The 23,091-nt window shown below is 31.5% G+C and overlaps 3 protein-coding genes across 4 annotated transcripts; 1 reads left to right on the top strand and 2 right to left on the bottom strand.

Moving 5' to 3' along the window:
* Positions 1-4,626: 4,626 nt before the first annotated feature.
* LOC120123684 (serine/threonine-protein kinase BLUS1-like) lies at positions 4,627-5,166 on the bottom strand. The gene is made up of 2 exons (XM_039142519.1): positions 4,961-5,166; positions 4,627-4,830 (listed from the first exon to the last, which is right to left on the bottom strand). Exons 1-2 carry the CDS (start codon positions 5,126-5,128, stop codon positions 4,627-4,629), a joined length of 372 nt encoding a protein of 123 aa, XP_038998450.1. The 5' UTR covers positions 5,129-5,166.
* A 4,149-nt stretch (positions 5,167-9,315) lies between these two features.
* LOC120123561 (carbonic anhydrase 2-like) lies at positions 9,316-13,847 on the top strand. The gene is made up of 10 exons (XM_039142412.1): positions 9,316-9,544; positions 10,079-10,140; positions 11,133-11,279; positions 11,365-11,413; positions 12,050-12,166; positions 12,288-12,341; positions 12,539-12,624; positions 12,707-12,812; positions 13,262-13,420; positions 13,655-13,847. Exons 1-10 carry the CDS (start codon positions 9,359-9,361, stop codon positions 13,694-13,696), a joined length of 1,008 nt encoding a protein of 335 aa, XP_038998343.1. The 5' UTR covers positions 9,316-9,358; the 3' UTR covers positions 13,697-13,847.
* Positions 13,848-14,831: 984 nt separating this feature from the next.
* LOC120123560 (protein KINESIN LIGHT CHAIN-RELATED 2-like) lies at positions 14,832-17,527 on the bottom strand. Of its 2 annotated transcripts, none has more exons than XM_039142410.1 (2): positions 15,339-17,323; positions 14,832-15,232 (listed from the first exon to the last, which is right to left on the bottom strand). In XM_039142410.1, the coding sequence occupies exons 1-2, from the start codon at positions 17,315-17,317 to the stop codon at positions 15,016-15,018; spliced, it is 2,196 nt and encodes a 731-aa protein (XP_038998341.1). In that variant the 5' UTR covers positions 17,318-17,323; the 3' UTR covers positions 14,832-15,015. The 2 variants fall into 2 exon arrangements, with proteins under 2 accessions (XP_038998341.1, XP_038998342.1); XM_039142411.1 differs by lacking the exon at positions 14,832-15,232 and adding an exon at positions 17,491-17,527 and having other exon boundaries at positions 15,335-17,323.
* Positions 17,528-23,091: the final 5,564 nt, after the last annotated feature.

Raw genomic sequence — 23,091 nt, 5'->3', positions numbered from 1 at the left:
TTTAATAAAATCTTATATTATTATATAATATTCTTTGTACAACAAAAATTTAGGTCAGGGGTAGCTCACTCAATCCAGGGCCAGGGCATACCTAAGACTCAATTGAGATTTATATAGGAATTTACGGATTGCCCACCAAGAGTACCGGTGGTAGAATTCGAATTTGACCTTACAAGCTCAAATTCTTGAATCTCAACCAATTGTGTCAACACTCGTTGACATATTATTATATTATATATTCATGATAAAATATCAATTACATTAATAGAATTATTATTGTTAAATCTTTAGAATATATATTATCTTATAATTAGATTAATTAAGAATTCATGATATTTAAGAGTAAACAATTATTTATTAATTAAGTCTTAATTTAACTAATATTTTCTTAATATAGTAAATTTTAACATGTTTAAATATAATTATATTTGATTTAGGAGTTGTAATATTTATAAAACGATTTAGATATTATAAAAAAATATTTGAAATATCAGAAAATTATTTATTTTTATATTCATTTTATTTTCCACCTAAGTTTATGTGTATGACATTAACATTTCTCCTCTTTTGTTTAGAGTCCAGAGGACAACAATCACAACATAGATAAAAGAGAAAGCATAGGGTTTGGGGCGTGTTTGGCTAATGAAATTATTGGATTTTAGGTTTATTTTGTTTTTCGATACTAAATTGATTAATACACGAACCAAATCAGTTTAGTGGTCAAAAAAATAATTTTTATTTTTAAATGTCTCGGGTTTGAACACCAATAGCTTTCGCAAGGGTGATTAAGAGTTCATTATTAAATAATTGAGAATATATAAAACATATATTAATTTAAAATCATTTTACCTTAATGAAAAGAAATGACTTATATTTAAAGATTTCTACTAAAATGTAAAAAAAATTATTACTAAAGTAATCATTAAAGATAATAAAAATAACAAAAAAACTAAATCTTTAAATACATTCAATTATTAATATATAATTATTTTTGTTATATTTCTTTAACCAAACACGTAATTATTTTTTCTGAAAAACCACGTGACATTGTCTCCTATACTTTTTCTTTCCTTTTATCATGTCTTGAGATTCTAACTCTAAATAAATAGGGGTAAAAATGTAAAATGAAATAGATGATGAGCTGGATTCTATCATTCATTAAATACTTATTAAAATTTGACACACCTACCTCGATATTATAAATTTAGATATCATCTTTAAAATGTCATAATTAATTAACGGTTGATTTAATAAGATGAAATGTTAAATATTTTAAATAAAATTAAAAGTTTAATTTTAATATTACGAATAGAGAAATTTATAGTATTTAATATAAATTAATTAATCAAGAATTAATAATTATATTAAATAATTATCTTGATTTGTTTTTCGGATATACTTTGAGTATTATGATCGCAAGAAATAAAAGATCCCAATATGCAAAATGAGTAACCCCATTTATGTACTTTATCCTAGTAATAATATGTGTTATTCGATTTCGGGTAAATTATGAGTTTAGTATCTAAACTATCGATTTTGTTTATTTTCATTTTAGTATCTCACCATTCAAAATTTAACAATGCAGTTTTTATGGGTAAATTACATCGTCATCTCTCAACTATCTTCTCGATCCTATTTTAGTACTAAAGATTAGAAATTTTCAGTTAAACTACTCAATTTTTAAATTGTTCATATTTTAATCACTCTAATTTTGTTTATTAATAATTTTTGCGACATGATATTTTTATTATTGTTTTATCAATATATATAATTAAAAATAAAAAAATATGAAAGTTAGAATGATTAAATTAGGAGTAATATAATAGTTAGGTAATTAAATTAAAAAAATAAATTTTAACGACCATAATATGTATAAGAAGATAGTTAAGTGATGAATGATGTAATTTACTCATAAAAAAGGTACCGCGTGCAAATCACCCATTAAACTTTTAACGGCAATATACTAAAATGAAACAAAAACTAAATATTATATTTGATTTTGAAAAAATAAATTTTAGATATTAAAATGGACTAAAACTGACAATTTCGATGCTAAACATGTAATTTACACAATGTATATATATCAAAGCAAGTGCTTTTTGTTGGGCTTAAGTTGGGCCTAATCCAGAAAACCCCAAAGCTCAATTTAATTTACCCAAAAAGAAAAGGTTATAAAAAAGACGAAATAAATCACGAGTTATTTGATATCGATTCGATTAAAGCTTGATTAATACTCAATTTAAAATACTTGATTCAAATTCTTGACGATAATAAAAATAACAAGAAAAACTAAATCTTTAATTAAATTCAGTTATTAATATATAATTATTTTTGTTATATTTCTCTAACCAAACACGTCATTATTTTTTCTGAAAAACCACGTCACATTGTCTCCTATACTTTTTCTTTCCTTTTGTCCTGTCTTGAGATTCTAACTCTAAATAAATAGGGGTAAAAATGTAAAATGAAATAGATGATGAGTTGGATTCCATCTTTCATTAAATATTTACTAAAATTTGACACACCTATTTTAAGTAAAATTTATTTATTTATTTAATTATTTATTTATTATTTTGGTGAAAATATATGATAATTTATTTATGAAGAAATATATGATAATCACTCATCATCTTGAAGCAAAGGCTTTTTGCTTCCGGAATGTAAAAATCATCTTCCACCTCCATGTGTGTGTATGTATATATTTTGCGAAAAAATTCATTAATTTATATAAAAATATAGTTATTAGATGAATGGAGGATTAAAATAAAGGGTAAATTACATGTGTAGTACCTAAATTATCAATTTTAGAATCTAAATTTTTTAAAATCATATCTAACGTTTAGTTTTTATTTCGTTTTAGTACCTCGTCGTTAAAAACTTAATGAGTGATGTGCACGTGACACCTTTTTATGGGTGAATTGCATCATTCATCATTCAACTATCTTCTCACTCCTATTTTGGTCATTAAACTTTAAATTTTTTTAATTTAATTACTTAACTTTCAAATTAATCCTAATTTAAGCACTCTAACGTTCAAATTTATTTGTTATTTTTAATTATATATTAATAAAATAATAATAATAAAATGTCATCTCACAACAATTATTAATAAAATAAATTAGAGTGATTAAAATAGGAGCAATTTGAAAATTGAGTGGTTAAATTGAAATTTTTTAAGCTTTAGTACCAAAATAGGAGTGAGAAGATAATTGGGGGATGAATGATGTAATTTACAAATAAAAGTTACAGTGTCGTTAAATTTTTTAAAGTAAAGTACTAAAATGAAACAAAAACTAAACATTAAATATTATTTTGAAAAAAAGTTAAAAGTTTAGATATTAAACCAAACCAAAACTTATAATTTTAATACTAAACCTATAATTTATGTTAAAATAAAAGGCTTAAGGGTACATAAAGTGCTCAAACTTTAAAAATAATCAATTAGGCACTAAACCTTTTTGTAAACCCAATTATGCCTATGTACTTCAAAATTTTATTAATTCGTCCTTCTTATCGACATTGAATGTTGAATATAATAGTTTCTTTTTATTGGTTGACGTCACATGTCATATCACGATATTTTCATGCGATATTTACATAAATTTATTGGTTTTTAATAGAATTTTAGAATATTATAGATTTTTAATAATTTTGTTTAGAATTTTTTTTATATACAAATGATCAAATTTCACACGACATAACCACAATGTGTAACATGACAACAATATCTTAAAAAAATTATTAAGATTTAATGGTTAAAATGTTAATCTCAATCATTTATTTAAATTTATTTATTAATTATATTTTTATATAAAATTATATGTCCGTCCACAGCTCCTACACGCCTTCCATCGTTTCATACTTGTGTTGGTGCTAATGAGGAATTGTTAACTCCCCAATGGTACGACGAATATGGTAAACATTTTCTTGTAACGCACACATATCATACAAACAAACATATTTATTCGAAAAATTACAAGTCCAATTATAATTCTTGAATCATTTTTCCTACTTTAATTCGATATTGTTAATGTTATGTCTTACTCTAAATCATTTTTCAGGAATCGAATTAATCCTCGGAACTTGTATCGGTCCACGTCGGACACAAAACACTATTAACAGCTCCCGGAGAGACCATACATTACCAAACACTCATCATTGCCACAGGTGCTCAGGTATTCAAACTGATTAAGCTCTTAACATCTAATCGATTTTCAGTATCAATGTGTATGTATGTGCATCTATGTTTGTCGAACGGTAGGCTTTAAAGCTCGGAGAATTCGGAGTGAACGGATCCGAAGCTGAGAACGTACGTTATTTACGAGATTTATCCGACGCGAACAGCCTCGTTAACGTGATGCAATCGTGTACCGGCGGAAGCGCTGTGGTCATTGGTGGCGGGTACCTTTTAAGCTCTTGAATGGCCTGAGGTGTCCAAAGAGCCACTTTGCCTGGAATTTTCACCATCGTGTCTTCCACCATCTCGGTCCATGGGCCTGATGACGTCGTATCAATTTCCAACGGCATAACACCTTCCCAATTTGGACTGTTCACACCCTCACTTTCACCAATGTCAAAAAAACACACATGTTAAACAAAATGGGCAAGTAAGAGACCTTTAGCACCCTAAAATGGAGCAAGGCCATCAAGCTCATGAACAATGTGCCCCCCAGCCATGTATAAGAAGATTTCATTATATGAAGGCAGGACCCCCCCCCCCCCAGCCATGTATGGCATAACAACCCAAAGGTTGTGACCAGAAGCAAATGAACAATGTGCCCGTGGGTGATCAATCAAGCTCATGGTTTGGACCTCTCTTCGAATGCCATCCTGCGTTTTTCAAGAACAGACATCTTATGTTGATACCAACTCTTTATGCCATAGAGTTGTAAGGACTTGCAAGAGAAATGCACAAGTCAAGTCAATCCCCAAGCAATAGATCACGAAATACCATACTTACGACGTCGTTATTGCACTTTTCCAAATCAAGAACCTTGATAGCAACTATCTCATTAAGTGGAATGCATAATGCCCTGTACACAGTGGCACCGACACCTTCTCCAACTTCTTCATATAACTTGTAATCATCTGCATCGACTGGAAATCGTTTCTCCAAAGGATGCTCCATGGCTTATTTTCACAGCATACCATTACCACCCTCCCTCTTTACTCTATGGTCCAATTAACAAAAGCAAACAATCAACTAAAGACTGGACTGTCAATCTATTCCGGAGCTTCTCCCATTCAGGTAGCATATTATTTTCTTTAACATGCAGCAGTATACAAGTTGCGAATGGAGTAAACCGGGTTGGGAGGATCGTCTTCGCCTCTACAGTACCCGATCCGAATTAGTCGGTCAAAAAATCGGATACCGGTGGTTAATTAAAAAAATTCAATTAAAGAGAATCAAACTAGATATTATTTTGTATTCACCCAGATTTATCAACAACAAAAAAAAGATCACATGGGTTTAATTTCTTTTTTAAACGGAAGCAATTAGTCTTTTTTTGTTACAAAAAGTTTAGGTCATGGGTGGCTCTTTCAGTCCATTGTCAGGACATACCTAAGACCCAATTGAGATTTACATAGGAATTTACAGATTATCCACTAAGAGTGTTGGTTGTGGGATTCGAACTTGGCCTTACAAGTTCAAATTTTTTAATCCTAACTTGTACTAACACTCGTTGGCAGACGTAGTTAGTCTTATTAAAATGTGAAAATATCTAAATTATAATAAGGGTTTACAACTATTATCGTAAACTAATTACATAATTTGGATTTTTTTCTTAAAATTTAATTAAATAGAATCAAATAGAGATTGTCTTGTATTCATCTCAGGTTTATCAAAAAGAAAAAAAAAATTAGATTCTATCGGTTTAATTTTAAAAAAACAAGAGGTGAGCCATGTTTTAGAGATAATGCCTTATCCCATGAAACTCTCTCATATTCAACCATCATCTCCTTTCTTCCTCCACCATTGATTTTTTTCTCTTTTAATTTTTTAAAAAAAAAATTATTTCTAAGATTATTATCCCAACCTAATTTCATATCCATACATGTTTTTGTTTTTTTTTAATTTTTTTTATTTTTTTAAAAAATTATTTCTAAGATTATTATCCCAACCTCATTTCCATACATGTTTTTGTTTTTTTATGTATGTAAATTTTATTAAAAGTGATTATGTTAAATCAACAACGGATTATTAGTGAAGCGATAAATTATTTATTTATAAATGATTTTGATTATGTGTTGGAATTAGAAGTAATACAATTTAAGTATTCTATTTAATTATTTGTAAAAGTAAGAAAGATAAAATTAAATTGGGTAAATTACGCATTTAGTACTTAAATGATCAGTTTTATTCCGTTTTAGTACCTAAACTTATTTTTTTTGAAACCCTACTTAAAGTTTAGTATTTGTTTCATTTTAGTACTCAGTTCAAAATTTAAGGTTAATTTTTGAAAAAAAATGAAAATTTAGGTATTAAAACGGATCAAAACTAATAGTTTAGGTACTAAATACGTTAAGTTTTTAACGGTGGGTTACTAAAATAAAAATGAAAATTAAACGTTAGATATGATTTTTAAAATTAAAAGTTTAGATACTAAAACAGATCAAAATTGATAGTTTAGATACTAAATTAATAATTTATCCTAAAATTTTCTACAGAATTATTGATCCATTAACGTATCATACCAAATTCAGTAAAGTAGTTAAATAATAATATAGATATTCATTGTTTTAATTTTTTTTTGATGTGTAGTAACTCATTTTCGTCTACGGTTTTATTTAGTATATATATATATAGTATATAATATATAATTTTTTATAAAATTTTGAAAACATATATATAATATATAGTTTTTAAAATTATATATTATATAGTTTTAAAAAAATATTTATATATATTATATAGTATAGTATTATATATTATATTTTTTTCATTTTCATTTTCATTTTCTTTTTATTTATTTATTTATTTTTATTTTTCTTTCTTTGGTCCAAAATTCCAAGTCCAATAGTCAAAGAGGCCCAGCAGAGAGTCCAACTGGCGGGCAAGCCTGACCCGACCAAGAACACAGCAAACCAACCTGACTCAAGTTTGCCTGACCCAACAAATTAGGATTTTATCTTTTGGATATCAGTGCCGCAGCACCAGATTCGTTGGATCTGAACTAATCCAACGGCCCAGATGGGCCAAATGTTAGGGTTTTAGGTCCGAACGTTCAGGGGGAAACATCGATTAGCCCGAGGACTCTCCGAGAGTACTCGTTCCAATAACAACAACAACACAAATCATTTGGCAAAAAAAAAAAACAAATCAATGTTTCAATTGAAATGAAACTCTAAATCAACCCAAAAACAGTGAGTTCACAAAGCTATAAAATCATGTACATGTAAAGAAAACAACAAGTAAGATTGAGGCAAGACAACATTTGTAACATTCGAAAAAAAACATAAATAAAAAAGGTATTTTTTACCCTTCTCGGCTAGTTTGCATGTGGTTGTGTTTGAAGTTTGTTTTGGTTTTATTTTTTATTCAAAAAGCCAAGGATTGAAGGGGAAGTTTTTTTTTTCCGAATGATTGTTTCTTCAGATCTAACCTTCCCCAAGGCTTTTTTGTATTAAGCCTTAATGAAATGAGAAGACTTAAAATAATATAAAAACAAGTGTCTAAATTAAACTCAAAATTGATTTTTAGTGTTTAAATATTTTTTTAGTTAAAAATAGGTGCATAATGACTTTTTTCGTTACACTTATTGGTGTCTACCGCTAAACAAAACCCGTTAAGTGACACAATCACAATTTTTCTTAAAAAAAATATAAATGTGATATGTGTCACTTAACATTTTTTTAACGGTAGACACCTAAAAATGTAACAGGGAAAATATTATGCACCTATTTTAACAAAAAATTATTTAGACACCAAAAGTTAAATTTAGGTATAATTTAATCACTTAATTTTGTATTAAGCCAAATGAGAATTATATATAAGTGTGTTTGTGTACAGGAATGAAGCTATGTATAATGTAGGAGGGGCCATGACTCTTAAAAGAAATTTTGGGTTTTAATTGTGTTTTAGGTCCTCCTAGTTTTGGAGGTAGACAAATTAAATCTTGATTCCCTTTTTTTCAATATTTTTTTAGATCCTCTTAATTTTCAAATTAGGTTAATTAAATATAAACCTCTCATTTTGTTGGACACAATTGATTTTTAGGTTTCCCTTAGTTTTGAAACTATATAAATTAAACCTTGATCTAGCAATTTTTTTGTTTAAATATTGTTTAGGTCCTTTTAATTTTAAAATTAAACAAATTCGATCATAACCTCTCAATTATTAATTAAATTGATGGATTAACAATTAGACTCTGAGCGGTTCTGGGAGGCAGTCACACCCTTTGAAAATTTTATATTCTCTTATAGTTTAGGTATTTTCTTTGTATTTCATATTGATAATCTAATTTCGTACCCTTTCAATTTTAATATAACTTCTTAAAAGTTGGTACCCTTTGATATAAAACTATTCATTTGTTATTACTAACCATCATTTTATTCTTATATATATATATATATGTGGGGGGAGGACCTAGGCGAGAACGGTGCTCCTTAAAATTTTAAAATTACTATATATTTTAGATTTTTAATGCAACTTTTACTGAAAAATTATTTTCATCCCTTTAGAATTTTATAAGTTCAAGTTTATTTCTCTAACATAAAATCATGAGTGCGTCCTTATATATATATATATATATTTCTACCGTTACTAGTGGCGGAGCCACACACGTGCCCACCTTGAAATTCAAAATTTTTTATTAGCTACTTATTTTATTGATGGTGTTCACCCTGAAATTTTTCATGCCCACCATGAAATTTGAGTTTTCTTTGATTAGTTACTTTTTTTATTGACGGTGTTCACACTAAAATTTTATTTGCACGTACCCCAATTAAAAAATTTATATTGTTAATATATATACATATATATATATATATATCAACCCTAAAAAATATTTCTGAATCTGCCGCTCGCTTACGGTTACAACAACTATTGAGGGAATCCAAGTAAAATGGCAAACTAAGGCCAATAAAATCATGGGTTTAGTATACGTGGAGAAAGGTCGTTGCATGCAAGTCCAACATGCAATAAATAAAAACTGATGGATGAACAAAACAATAATATATATATAAAAAATGAATCTCCAACGTTCAAACCTCATCTACAAGAAGTAGAAGCTCTCGTTCACCAAGCTTTCGCTTTCCTTATCGGTTTCTAAGATTGGAGAAACACATCAAATATGGTATAAAATTCAAGCTATGATGTAAGATTCAAACCACATTGAATCCATCCTTGTTTGTGGCAATGTCGACGGCTTCGGTCAACGGTTGGTGCCTCACCTCCTCCTCCTCTTCCTCCACTCGTCTTTCGGGTCTTCGACGATCGACATTGGGACCGTCCATCGTCGCTAGCCTTAACACTTCCCCTTCTCCTCCCTCACTCATCCAAGACCGCCCGGTTTTCGCTGCGCCTATTCCTTTACTCATCCCGGTATATATCTCTCTCCTCACTTCTTTTTAAAAATTTAAATTATTTTAAAATTTTAAAATAATTTAAAGACATTTTATAATATATTTTAAAATTTTAAAGACATTTTATAATAATTTTTTTTAAAAAAAAGAAATAATAATTTTGTGTAATGGATTGAAATGCATGAATATGGCAGCATTTAAGTAACTTACTATCTGAACCTCTGACACGTGTATGGCGATGATTAACCAGAAGTCGCCAATCAAATGCTCTTCTTTTTGGTTAAATAACGCTTAAGTCCCCCTTTCTATCGACATTCACAATTTAACCTTCATTTAGTGAATAAAGTGGGTTGGTTCTATTTTAGACCCCTCCTTAAAATAAATAATGCAATTCAATCCTTTTAATATAATTTTTTTCCTTTAACCCCACAATTTATATTTTTATTCCGATCCCGGCAAAAGTTTTATGATTTTGTACCGATGTTGATTTTTGATCAAATAACGAGTCGAATTTTAACTTGTAAAAATTATTTGGGGATTTGAAAATCTGCAGAGAGAAGACATAGGAAACAAATCCTATGAGGAGGCCGTTGAAGCTCTCAAGAAACTTCTCAGGTATTGTCTACCTCTAAATAATGTAGTAACTTCCTCATTTATATATATAATTTTTTTAGAGGTTCATAATGCAATTTAATTGTTACAGTAAATTAGAATTTCATGATTTTTAAGGTACTAAAGTAGAAATTATACTAATTTAAAGGTCACTGTCACTTCTCGGCTTTGTCACTGATAAATGGGGTAAATTACACTAATAGTCCCTAACATATTGATACTCTCCTATTTTAGTCACCAAACTATTTTTATTTTTGATAAAAACGCCACTAGTATTACTTTTCATCATATTTTAATCATGGACTGTTAAAATTTAACGGCAATATATTTATATCATATTTTCTATTGACATAATGCCAAAAACTACTATAAATATTTGTATAAATAGTCTTTTTTTATCCTTATTTTTAGAATATTTTGCCCATAATATTTCATTTTAGAGAAAAATTGTCCCTCAACGTTTGTATAAATGATCACTTTGTCCCATATTTTTTTGAATTATTTTGACCTAAACATTTCATCTTATTACACAAAGATTCTTATTTTAGAGTGTTGATCGTTTGTTATAAAATAAAAAAATTATTTGTTAAAGTCAAAATGCTTAAAAAATACTAAAATTATTAGGGTAAACTACAAATTTAACTATCAGTTTTTGTCCATTTTAGTACCTAAACTTTTAATTTTTTCAAAACCATATCTAAGGTTTAATTTTTATTTCATTTAATACACCGCCGTTAAAAACTTAAAGCGTTTAGTATCTAAACTATCAGTTTTGATCTGTTTTAGTACGTTAACATTCAATTTTTCAAAGCTTAACGTTAAATTTTGAACGAGATACTAAAACGAAACAAAAAACTTTAGGTATGATTTTGAAAATTTTAAAAATTTAAATACTAAAATGGATCAAAACTACCCAAATTATTATTTAATCAAATGTTAACAATTTTTTTTTAATTTCATATCGTTTCTCTCTCAATTTGAACATTTGATTGTAGGGAGAAAGAAGTGAAGGGTGAAGCAGCTGGGAGAGTTGATGAAATAACAGCATCGTTAAACGCTACATTATCAGCTGATGGGGTACCAAATGCCTCTGTCGAGACACTGAAAGAAGGATTCATTTACTTCAAGAAAGAAAAATATGAGTAATTCACTCTTCACCCCCATCAATTTTCATCAAATTCTCTTTCGGTTTCATTCAATATCTTGCAAATCTTCCTTGTTTTGCAGTAAGAATCCTGCTTTGTATGGTGAGCTTGCCAAGGGTCAAAGCCCAAAGGTATATCATATTAGCTAGAGGGATCACAGAATAATACAATTTTTTGGATTTTGTAATGCAGTGGGCGGACATGGATGTAAAAAGTCATTGTTGTTTTTGAGTAGTAGATAGATAACGAGTTTGAGACCTTACCTGCATCCGTTCGCCCACTAATGATCCACTATATAAAATTTAGGTTGTTATAAATTTAAGTATAATTTCAAAGATTATTCCGTAAATCTTAAGATTTATAAGATATAACTTATAATTTAACCAAATGCTAGGTATATGCATTTTTAGAATTGAAACCTTCCTTTTTCTCATCTTAAATTTGTGGATATGGACGAGTATAGACAGGTACGAGATGGATGATGGATATTCAGTTAGATACTAGGTGTGGGTATGAATTTGAAAATGTACCCTCTTGGGCGGGCATGGTTTTAAAATTTTATCCGTCATGAATGGTGGGTAGATAGTGGATATGAAAATGTTAGGTGGGTATGGGGACGGGGAAAGGGTATATGCATCTGCCCCGCCTGTTTGCCATCTCTACATATAACGAAAGGTCGAGTTCGAATCCGGGTTCGAATCAGTTTAAGCTCAGGTTATAGATATATATGTTTTGAGTCTAATAAGTGTTTGAATAAATGCTTGCAGTATATGATTGTTGCGTGCTCAGACTCCAGGGTCTGCCCATCTCATGTGCTGGACATGCAACCGGGGGAAGCTTTCGTGGTTCGAAACGTCGCTAATATGGTGCCACCATATGATCAGGTTCCCTTTCAGACCCACTGCTGATACACACACACATACATTTTGATGTTGCGTCTCATATTTCAGTTCATATATGTATTAGAACCATGTTGCTGACTCTTTTGTCCATGTTATATGGCAGACTAAATACGCCGGAATCGGATCCGCTATCGAATATGCAGTTTTGCATCTCAAGGTGAAGTGTTCTATATGACTTTCGAGTTAAAACGGATGGTACATTGCGAGTTTAAGTTGTAGGACATACGTAGAGGTTTAAACCCAGTATTTGTTGCACACTCGTAGGACGAAACCGTAAGACTTTCGAGTTTAAACGGATAATAAATCACGGGTTGCAATCTCATGCCAATGGAAGTGTTGATTTCTTTTATGTAGGTACAAGAGATTGTTGTGATTGGGCACAGTGCCTGTGGTGGAATCAAGGGGCTCATGTCTTTCCCATACGACGGAACCACCTCGACGTAAGGCCTTGAGATTGTTTAAGAAAAATGATGGGTACTATGAAGTAAAATCTAGTCTGATTCGCTTGAGAATTTTTTACAGTGATTTCATAGAAGATTGGGTTAAGATTGGAATGCCTGCTAAGACCAAGGTGCTAGCTGAACATGATAGCGAGCCTTTTGGAGGTCAATGTGCACACTGTGAGAAGGTAAACACCTCGAATCTCGGCTTCGAATTCAAGTATTATTGTAGTTGATTCATATAGTTATCTTTATAAAATGGAATATGATAGACGGGATTCGAAATTGTAAAATTATAAACGAGGAATGGCTCAAGATCACATAGGTTCAATTAGGAACTAGTAGCTCTTTCAGTCTGGCACATTCCCAAGAACTAGGGATTCAATGAACCGAGCAAGAACGGTTCAAGATCACTCGGGCTCAACGGGTAACCAATAGCCCTTTTATCCTGGCACATTGCCAAGAACCAGGGATTCACTGAACCGAAAGAAAACGGTTCAATGGCTTGAAGGTCACATCGGTTTGATTTCCGGTCTGGGGTTTTTTTATTCATGCATTGGTTTGTTCTTTCAATTGTAAATCCACAATTTGGCTATGCTAAACAACTAATGGGGAGCTTTTCATTTATTTTTTTCAGGAAGCAGTGAATGTATCACTTGGCAACCTGCTGAGTTATCCCTTTGTAAGAGATGGATTGGTGAAAAAAACGCTAGCTGTCAAGGGCGGTTACTACGATTTCGTTAATGGAACTTTCGAGCTATGGAGTCTTGAGTTTCAGCTCTCAAACCCTCTCTCTGTATGAAAACACCACCATCTCCATCACCATCATTGACACCATCTTTGTTCCTTAAAAATCATTACAATGCACTTAATGTCTTGTTTCTTAATAAGTTGTTACAATAAATAAATATATCTGAGATAGAGATCACTGAGCCGCCACCGCAACCGCTCCGGTGGCGGCTCTTTTGACCTATGAATTTCTCATTTAAGCATACTTCCATATAACTTTATTCACTGCCATCTTTGTTAGGTAAAAGATGTGGCCACAATACTCCATTGGAAGCTCTACTAGGAACATAAGCTTAAAGATCACCATCACAGCAAAGATGAGGCTTCGAATCTTCAACTGTTTTACCCTCTTTTCTTATGATTTGCTGACATCATAATCTGAATTCTGAACTGAGTTTTGTAGATGAGACAGTTTCAAGAACTTGGATGCTTTTGACTATTTTACTAAATGTTTCAGTTCATGTTCTTTAGCATGGTATCTGGCTATGCAGCTTTTCAGGCTTGAGTTAGAGTAACACCATTCTGCTAAGAATGTTATCGTGCTCGTATCTAATTGCGTGTTGAGCTTAAGTTTCGGGTATAATTACTCCAAAAAAATGAAAAACTTAGGGTAACTTAGCTTCAAATTGCATTCTCAATGGGTCATTTTTGACCCACCATTAAGGAGAGTTGTCTTCTGTCAATGTTAGCTTAGAGATTAGGTAAAATACCTCAAATAGTAAAATATAGTTGGCTTTAGGCTTTATGTTCCTTCCAAGCATGCTCAAGTTTAACTGTTTGATAGAGAAATTCTTCATAAGTCGGCCTCGATTTATGTTATTCGGATTCGGGATTGAATATCGAGTGTCTGCATATATATATATATCTAACATTAGCATGCTCAATCTTTTTCATATATTTAAAGGATCATAACTTCATCTGTGTTTCGTGTCGGACAAAACCCGAATACTTGAATAAAAATGACGAGTCTGAGTATTTTATGACTTCTTTCTTTGGTATTATGCAGAAATCTAAGGTTGATTGCTTGTAGTAAAGGGCAAGGGTCAAGGATGCTCATAAATTACTTTCAAATTTGGCAGATTAGTCAATTCTTTCACTTTCAATCCTATAGACATCAAAACCAACTACAGCCTTGAAAGGCAACTTACCTTTGCAAGTTCCTTTCTCTATTGGTATCCCCAATCAAGAAAATTCTAAGTGGTTACCAACTATAAGCCGATGTGACCCGAGACTCGGGTCGGTGTCGAGTACGAGTATGCATCCGTCCAACACATATACTCGTTCTTTTTACGTATTTTTCATATATTTGAAGGATAATTATGATTATACGTGCGGGACATGACCGTGATTGTGAATCTTTTGAACAGATAAGAGTTCGAGTAACATAGATGACTATCGGAAAATAAAACAATGGAAGTATAAGAAAACAAAATGTCACCATTTCTTTATTATATATGTAAGAGGTTGGAACATACAAATAAGAATGTTACAAAGGAATCTCAACAATTCCATAATCAATGATTGAAACATAAAATTTGCTTTTGACCTTTCAAGAAAAATATTGAAAACCATGTTTTTTTTTTAATATTTGCATCAAGAACATTATGATACTTCAATACCATCATCTTTGATCATCTTAGTGCTGCTGGTGTCAAGAAGGGTCACTAGTGATCTTGATTTCCGGCACCGAACCCGGCCTGCTTCCTTCAATAACTCCCCCAACCTCCGTTTCTCATCGATGACATCTGGATTGGCTGTTCCGAGCTTCTCTTCTCGGATGTCAACAACATAATCCAGAATGTCAATGGCATCGTCCAACCTGTGAAACATAATTGAGCTTGTAAAAACACAAGAAATGTTCTGTAATCGAATCTCGACATCTGCAAAAGCATTTTACATGTCTATAATCGAATCATTGGTATTACCTTCCCATTGCATCATAGGTACCAGCAAGATTGCTATATACCCCTAATGTATCAGGGTGATATGGACCATATTCCTTCTCTAATATGCTCCTTGCTTCTTCGAATAGATCAGCTGCCTCATTTATCGAGTATCTTTGAACGCAGGCAAGCCCCATCTGATTCAGAGCAATCCCGAACAAGGTGGACTTCTTCTCTCCGCTAGCTCGAAACTTTGAAATGGAACTTTTGAAGGTATTGTAGGAATCAGTGTAGCTCCCCATCATGTAATACATGACTCCCATCTGTGCTTCAATACCTGCAATCGTACTTTGTTGGCCTGGGGCCTCACCAAAAATGGTTAAAGCCTTCTTAAGCAGTTTCAGTGCCTGATCTAGTTCATTCATGGATTGATATATAGCTGCAATATCGATGAGGCCACTGGCAATCTCTTCCGGGGGGATTCCGGGGTTTGGCTTTCCATAAATCCGGAGGGAGTTTTCACAATAAGTTCTGGAATCCCTCAGTTTTCCTATCTTGTTGTACAAATCAGCCAAACGAACGAAAACCAGAGCAACTGTTGGATGATTCTCTCCTTTTGCAGACTTATACACCGTGAGTGCTTTCTGATAGGTCAAAACGGCCTCGTCGTACCGAGCCAATGATAAATATGCATCTCCAATGCTGCAATCAATTGAAGCCACATCCAGTTCATGTCCATTGGCTGCCATGGCCATGCTAGCTAAAACGTAGTGCTCAAGAGCTGATTCGTAGTCTCCTTTCGAGTCACAGATGAGTCCCATGAGTCTTCTGTCGGCAGCTTCTTCGATTGAAGCAGGTGCACCATTCTCCCTGTGGATGTCAAGAGCCATTTGACAAATCTTCTCAGCCTCATCAAATTGCAGTGCTTGGACATGTGCTTCAGCTACATATCGACATGTCTCACCGACCCGAGGATCGGTTTCTCCCAGAACTTGTCGTTGTATCTCCAAACCTGCTGTATAGCACAATATTGAATTCTCAATTTGACCCAGCATTGCATATGTATCACCTAGTTGCATGCATCCGGCAAATTTAGCAAGTGCATGAGTTTGGCTATCCTCGATCACTGGAATCTCAATCGAGCGCTCAAGAACCGGAATCGCCTCAGTGTATTGGCCTAAGTTGAAGTATAATGCTGCCAGAACATGCAAAGACATTACGAGCTCGAGACTCGGTTTGCCATCAGCGCATTTCTCAAACGATTTAGTTGCTCGAAGAGCCAACTCAAGGGCCCTCTTCGGATTTTCACCCGAAGACATCATAACCCTTGTCTGTTTTAGCAAAAACGGTCCGAGGTCCGGATTCTCCAATCCATCCACAAAAGAATCCCTAGTCCCATCCTGAAACTTTGCACCATTCAGAGCAATATTCCTCTGTTTCCCCAAAGAGGAAGCTGCATTTCCTTTTCTTGCATTATTCTCCTTTTCAACTGGATTTCTCTCTTGAGAAGATTTGCTCTTGGGACTCGATTTTTCCAATGCTTTGGAATCCGATTGCAACGGATGCCGATGCTTAACATCTCGACTTTGCCCCTTCTTCTTCTTCACAATCTTTTTGTCACCAGCCCCGTTTTGTTGTTTCTTAGAGACCAAGTCATAAACACTTCCCTCTTCTTTCTTCTCCGCAACCACCTCCTTTGTCGTTTCGCAGTCGCCGAAATCCCCAACGAGATGGCGCAATTCGGAATCGATCCTCGATTCCTCGCCGTACGATCCGTAACTGGTCACGGAAGCAGATTGTTCGGAGCTTTGCATCTCGTAGACATTGTGATAAAGCTGCTCAATGGAGGCTTCCATCACCACCCCATCAATGGCTAAATCAACCGAGTCACTGTGTTGGCTCTTTGGACTGAGTCCACTTTCTTCAATGAAACCATCTTCGTAAGCAGTGGAAACTCCACTGTTGAGTTTTGAAACTCCAGTTTCTCCACTCCTCGCATCCATTGCAACTAATCCAGGCATAGCTTTCTTGATAAAATGAAACCAAATTTCAAAAACTATGATTAAACACAAATCAACTCAAATTCATCATTTGTCTAAATGATCAATATACATCAAAATATGAACACCAACCTGAGAAAAAGAAAGATATATACAAGATTTTACAGAGATATAAACATGAAAATGCTCCATACCTTTTATGGCAGCTGTTTTCAAGGAAGAAAACCCGGAATTCTTTTGCAGGAAAGAACAAGGATTAAATGAATGATTTTGCTTTGGGTTTTATATGAAGTAGAAATGGGTTGGTGCCATGTCTTTCTTTCTTTCTGTTGGCTTTATGTATATAATTATATATATGTCAACTTTGTAATGTATACAAGTTTGAACGGGGAATCGTGTATTTTGCGAAAATTATAGGGGGGATATTTGGAATTTCAAATTAAAAATTGTTTAGATTGTTGTAAATATTATATTTATTGGGAATTGGAAGCAATTTAGAAGGCGACTGTTCTCCCACGATGGGCATGGGACTCGAATTCGATAGGTTTTGATCTGATTCGAGTTTTTTGAAAAATATTTCAGAGTCGAGTCGGTTTGGGTCAAGTTTTTTAAAGGTGAAGTTCGGGTCGGTTTAGGTGAAAAATACTTGACTCAACCCAACTCCAAAAATATATATAATTTTATATTATATATTTAAGAATAATTATAATAATATTCATATGAATTGTCCGTCTAGCTCAGTTGGTAGAGCACAAGGCTCTTAACCTTGTGGTCGTGGGATCGAGTCCCATTGAGAGCAATTCATAACGGAAGTCTTTTACGGAAGTTGCTCTCAACCTGGTGTTAAGGACCAGCCTACTAATCTACCTCTCCCTTGCCCAATTACATATAGAAATAGGGTTAGCTAATTTTTTTTTACAATAATATTCATATATATATATATATTTTTCAATTAAATCACTGTTTTTATTGAATAAAAATAATATTTTTATTATTATTTCGGGTCGGGCATGATTAATTTCGGATTTTATCTCAAAAAATAGATCGAATTCAGGTCGAGTGGAGGGTATATATTTTCTAGATCATGTCAAATCAGGTGAAAGATGTAAAATTTTCGAGTTGAGCCGAGTTAGTCGAAACTCGACCCATGCCCATCCTTACTCCCACCTATGTATTTTTCCTTTTCAAGGAATACCAAACATGTCTAAATGAAATATACCGTAAATAAAAAAAAATAAAACAACACTTAAAAATAGGGTAAAGTACAAAAATGATCCCCCAACTCTAGGGTATTACTTTGTTGAGTGCATCAACTATTAAAACTTACAAAATGATCATCCAACTATTTATTATATACCAAAATTGTCATTTTTTGTTAAAAAATAGATGATATTATGAGCTGAACGTTTTAAGTAGCATTTTACAGGAAATTTTAAATATTTTAAGTAGCGTCCAATAATAATATTTTTGATAAAAAAATAATATTTTAGATAATATTATACTATAAATATTAAAAAATAATATTTCTAATAACACTTTTCATTATTTGAATATTAAGTCTGCCTTAACTAGAGATTCTTGTTTCTTTAGATACGCAAGACAAAAGAATTGGCGCGATTGACGGCTTTTAACGGTGAGAGATCTGAGGAAGGGGAAAAACTGGGATGACACGGCGGTGGTAATAGGAAGGGTGAAAGGTCGTTTACTTTTTGCCACGTGGACAGGATGATTACAAGTTCAGAGTGGTGTAAGACTCCACGTGAACCACACCCATCTTCATTATTGCTGTCTCTTGGCGACTGCATTTATTTATTTAGTCTTAATATAAAAATAAATGTTTAAATTATAGTTAAAATTAATTTAGATAAAGTAAACAAATGATCATCGATTATAAAATATTATTCTATTAAGTCTCTCGACTATTAAAAGTTATAGAATGATCCTTCAATTATATAATGTTTTTTGTTAAGTTCATTGACTATTAAAAGTTACTAAATGGTCACTTGACTAACTCGTCCTTTTCTATAAAAATAATGATATTTTTAGTTGAACGTTAACTTGCTGATTGTTATATGAGAAAATATGATCTTAAAATCTCAAAAACTATCATATTTTAGTCATCATGTTAACGTCTAACTTAGACAAACGTTGATTTTTTTAACAAAAAAATGACAAGTTTGAAATATAATAACAGTCGAGTGACCATTTTGTAACTTTTAATAGTCAAGGGACTCAACAAAGCAACACTCTATAGCTGGAGGACATTTTATAACTTTTAATAGTCGAAATACTTAATAAAACAATATCATATAGTCTGAGATCATTTGTATACTCAATTGACTTTTGGTATTTAAAGAATTTTTAATTAAAAATAGACGTCTAATATTTTTTTCAATACACTTTTTAGGCGCATAAGGTTAAAAAAACGTAAGTAACACGTGTCACGTTAAAGTTTTTTAAAAATATTTTTAAAAAATAATTTAAAAAAATAAATGTGAAATGTATCACTTAACGATTTTTTTCGATAAACACCTAAAAGTATAACGGAACAAATATTAGACACCTATTATTAATAAAAAAAATTAGACCAATTTTATATATAATTTAGAAACTTATTTTTACATTAAGCGGTTTATTTATTTTCTAATATCTGTTGTGTGCCTTAAGGAATTGCCCATCCAGCTCAGTTGGTAGAGCACAAGGCTCTTAACCTTGTGGTCGTGGAATCGAGTCCCACGGAGAGCATTTCATAATTCGGAGGTCTAATAACATAAATATTATATAACAACTTGGGATATTTAATTAAGGAGCTTTCTGTATATATGTTTAATTAAAGGAAAATATAAAAAATTATATAGGTAAAAGGATTTGAAAAAATTATAAGTATTAATCGATCTAATGAGTAAATGTAAATTTAGATCCTTAAATAAAATTAAAGGTTCGCCAACGAGTATTGACACAACTGGTCTTGATCTTGTAAGGTCAAGTTCGAATTATACTATCCTCACTCTTAATGGACAATTTGCATGCATGCCCCTGAGCATGGGCAAAGGGGCACTCGCCCAGGGACCCACTTACTAAAGGACTAAAACTATAAAATTATATATAATTAAAAATGATAAATTATATATAATTAAAAATGATAAATTATTTATTTAGTCACTCAATTATTATTTTATTTTCGTTTTAGTCATTCAATTATTATTTTTCTTCAAAATCATACTTAACGTTATAATTTTTTGTTACTCATCATTAAAAAATTAACAGCAATGCTAATGCGATATTTTTAAATTATTTTTTTCACTTCTCACTTATTTATTCTTTAATTCATTTTTTATAATACTTATTATTATAGGTCTAATTTCTACTTTTACCACAGGCCATTAAAATCTTAGAAATGTATTGGGGGAACCATCCCTGACCGAAACTTTTTCATACTAAAAACAATTAAAGGTTTAAATTCTAATGAAGTAAATGAAAAAAAAAACATTAAAAACTCATTTTTTATAATAAACTTTTACAGTATTTAATCGGAAATTATATACCTACGAAAAAAAGAAAAATGAAAGAAATTAAACAAAATCCAATCAAATGATTAGGGAGTTAAAAGGCAAGAATACATCTTAACATTTTGCTCAATATTAAATTAAATATTAATTTATATATCTTATGCCACATTATCATAACTAGAAAATATATTTATTTATGAATCGAATCCAATCAATTTGATTTTTTTATTTTTTTTAATAAAAATGATTTAGTTTGTTAAATTTGAATACAATTCAAAAAACCATTCTATTCCAAAAAAAAAACCATTCAATGAATTTATATATCACCTAGGGGTGTGCATGGGTCGGGTTTGGGTCGGCTCTTGGTCAACCTAACTCGATTCGAAAATATATACCCTCCATCCGAAACTCGATTTGACCCAAGTTTAGGGGTGATTTCACCAGACTTGAATCCGACCCGACTTTTTTTATATAAAACCAAAACCCGACCTAATCTGACCTATATATTTATAAATAATTTTTATTTAATAAAAATAGGGATCTAATTGAAAAAAGAATAGATAGAGGATTATTATTATAATTATTCTTAAATATATAAGATAAATTTAAATTATTTTCGAGTAAAATATTTTTACCCTAAATCCTAAGCCGACCTTACTCGAGCATATCATCTAAAAATCCCAACTCGACCCAACCCAATTTTATTTTTAAAAAAATATGATCCGATCAGATCAGGTCGAATCGAAACTATCAGCTTCGATCCCGTATCCATCTCTAATATACCAAACTTTAATATTTCAAAAAAATATTAATTAAATAATAATTTTAAAAAAAAACATACCTTAACTTTAGGGTCACATCAACCTTATGTAGGGTAATTAGATTCTCTTTAGGTTCTTCAGCAATGATTATCATGACTTTTTTTTTTCCTTTTAAAAGAATATTAATTATATTTTTCGATGAACTTTCTCGTGTATTTGTAAACTATAAACTATTATCCAATTATTTAGACTTTATTAACATGCTCTATGGGATAAAAGCAATTTTAGTCCCTAAATTTACTTTTTTTTATCAATCTAGTCCCTAAATTCATAATTAAGTAAAAATCTAAAACAATGACACACCAACCTCAATTCAACTAGAATTGTCTCATCTTCAACAGCAAATTACAATGACAGCCATCTCTTATTTTTATTTATTTATTAAAAGAATGGAATAATCAACATCAAAAGATGGCAAACCATAATCATCTCACCTCCAAATCCCAAGTACTCAAAATGTATATATATTATGCCTTAGTGCCTACCCTTTATTTGATTTTTTAGGGGTTTAATCGGGATGGACATAAAATTTTATGTTAGGGACGAACTTAAACTTATAAAATTTCAGGAGATGAACTTGAACTCCAAATCCGACGAGTTCAGGTCGGGGTTAGGGCGAAAATACCTAATCCGACCTGGAAAAATATAATTTTATCTTATATATTTAGGAATAATTATAATAATACCTCTCTATATATTATTTTTTTCAATTAAATCACTGTTTTTATTGAATAAAAATATATTTTTTATTATTTTCGGTAGGGTCGGGTCGGGTCAGGTCGGTTTCGGATTTTAGTTCAAAAAGTCAAGTCGGGTGGAGGGTATATATTATGCGGTTCGGGTCGAATTTCGGGTGGAAGAGTCGTTGTTCTCGGGTCGGGTGAACCAAAAATCAAACACAACCCGACCCATGCCCTTCCCTAGTCTAGCGTGATTATAAAATAGGATAAAGTATACAAATGGTCCCTCGATTATAAAGTATTATTTCATTAAGTCCCTTGATTATTAAAGATTATAAAATGATCATTCAACTATAAAAATATTATTTTGTTGAGTCATTCAACTATTAAAAGTTACAAAATGATCACTTGACTATTTATTATGTTTTAAACTTGTCCTTTTTCGTTATTTTTTATTAATCTAGGGTAAATACAAGACAATATCTATTAAAAGATAACTCTCAACCATTTGAAATTAAACGCTCACACCCTTGACATTTCTGGTGCTCAAACTCGGGACCTCAAGGAATAACAACAATTCATTTACCACTGAGGTCGCTCGGTTTGGGTTGTCAAAACACTCTTAACCTATTAATAACGCATACATAATTTATAAATAAAACTGCTCAAACTCAAGATCTATATGAAGAACAACATTATCTTTTACTACCGAGACCACTTAATAAATTCAAAAGATAGATTGTTTAAATTAATAAAACGTTAAAAAAAATAATTAATAATTTAAT

The sequence above is a fragment of the Hibiscus syriacus genome, unplaced genomic scaffold (genome assembly GCF_006381635.1).
Source record: "Hibiscus syriacus cultivar Baekdansim isolate YM2019G1 unplaced genomic scaffold, ASM638163v2 tig00110402_pilon, whole genome shotgun sequence".
NCBI classification, from domain to species: domain Eukaryota; kingdom Viridiplantae; phylum Streptophyta; class Magnoliopsida; order Malvales; family Malvaceae; genus Hibiscus; species Hibiscus syriacus.
Note: the sequence above shows the minus strand (reverse complement) of the source record. Positions and strands in the feature narration are given on the sequence as shown.

Excerpts from the sequence above, each read along its gene's own strand:
- LOC120123560 (XM_039142410.1), bottom strand. The coding sequence starts at position 17,317 with ATGCCTGGATTAGTTGCAATGGATGCGAGGAGTGGAGAAACTGGAGTT. Across the intron at positions 15,233-15,338 it reads ACCTATGATGCAATGGGAAG|GTTGGACGATGCCATTGACA; the intron begins GTAATACCAATG and ends TATGTTTCACAG.
- LOC120123561 (XM_039142412.1), top strand. The coding sequence starts at position 9,359 with ATGTCGACGGCTTCGGTCAACGGTTGGTGCCTCACCTCCTCCTCCTCT. Across the intron at positions 11,414-12,049 it reads CCAAGGGTCAAAGCCCAAAG|TATATGATTGTTGCGTGCTC; the intron begins GTATATCATATT and ends AAATGCTTGCAG. Across the intron at positions 12,342-12,538 it reads ATGCAGTTTTGCATCTCAAG|GTACAAGAGATTGTTGTGAT; the intron begins GTGAAGTGTTCT and ends TCTTTTATGTAG.
- LOC120123684 (XM_039142519.1), bottom strand. The coding sequence starts at position 5,128 with ATGGAGCATCCTTTGGAGAAACGATTTCCAGTCGATGCAGATGATTAC. Across the intron at positions 4,831-4,960 it reads AAAAGTGCAATAACGACGTC|GATGGCATTCGAAGAGAGGT; the intron begins GTAAGTATGGTA and ends TGAAAAACGCAG.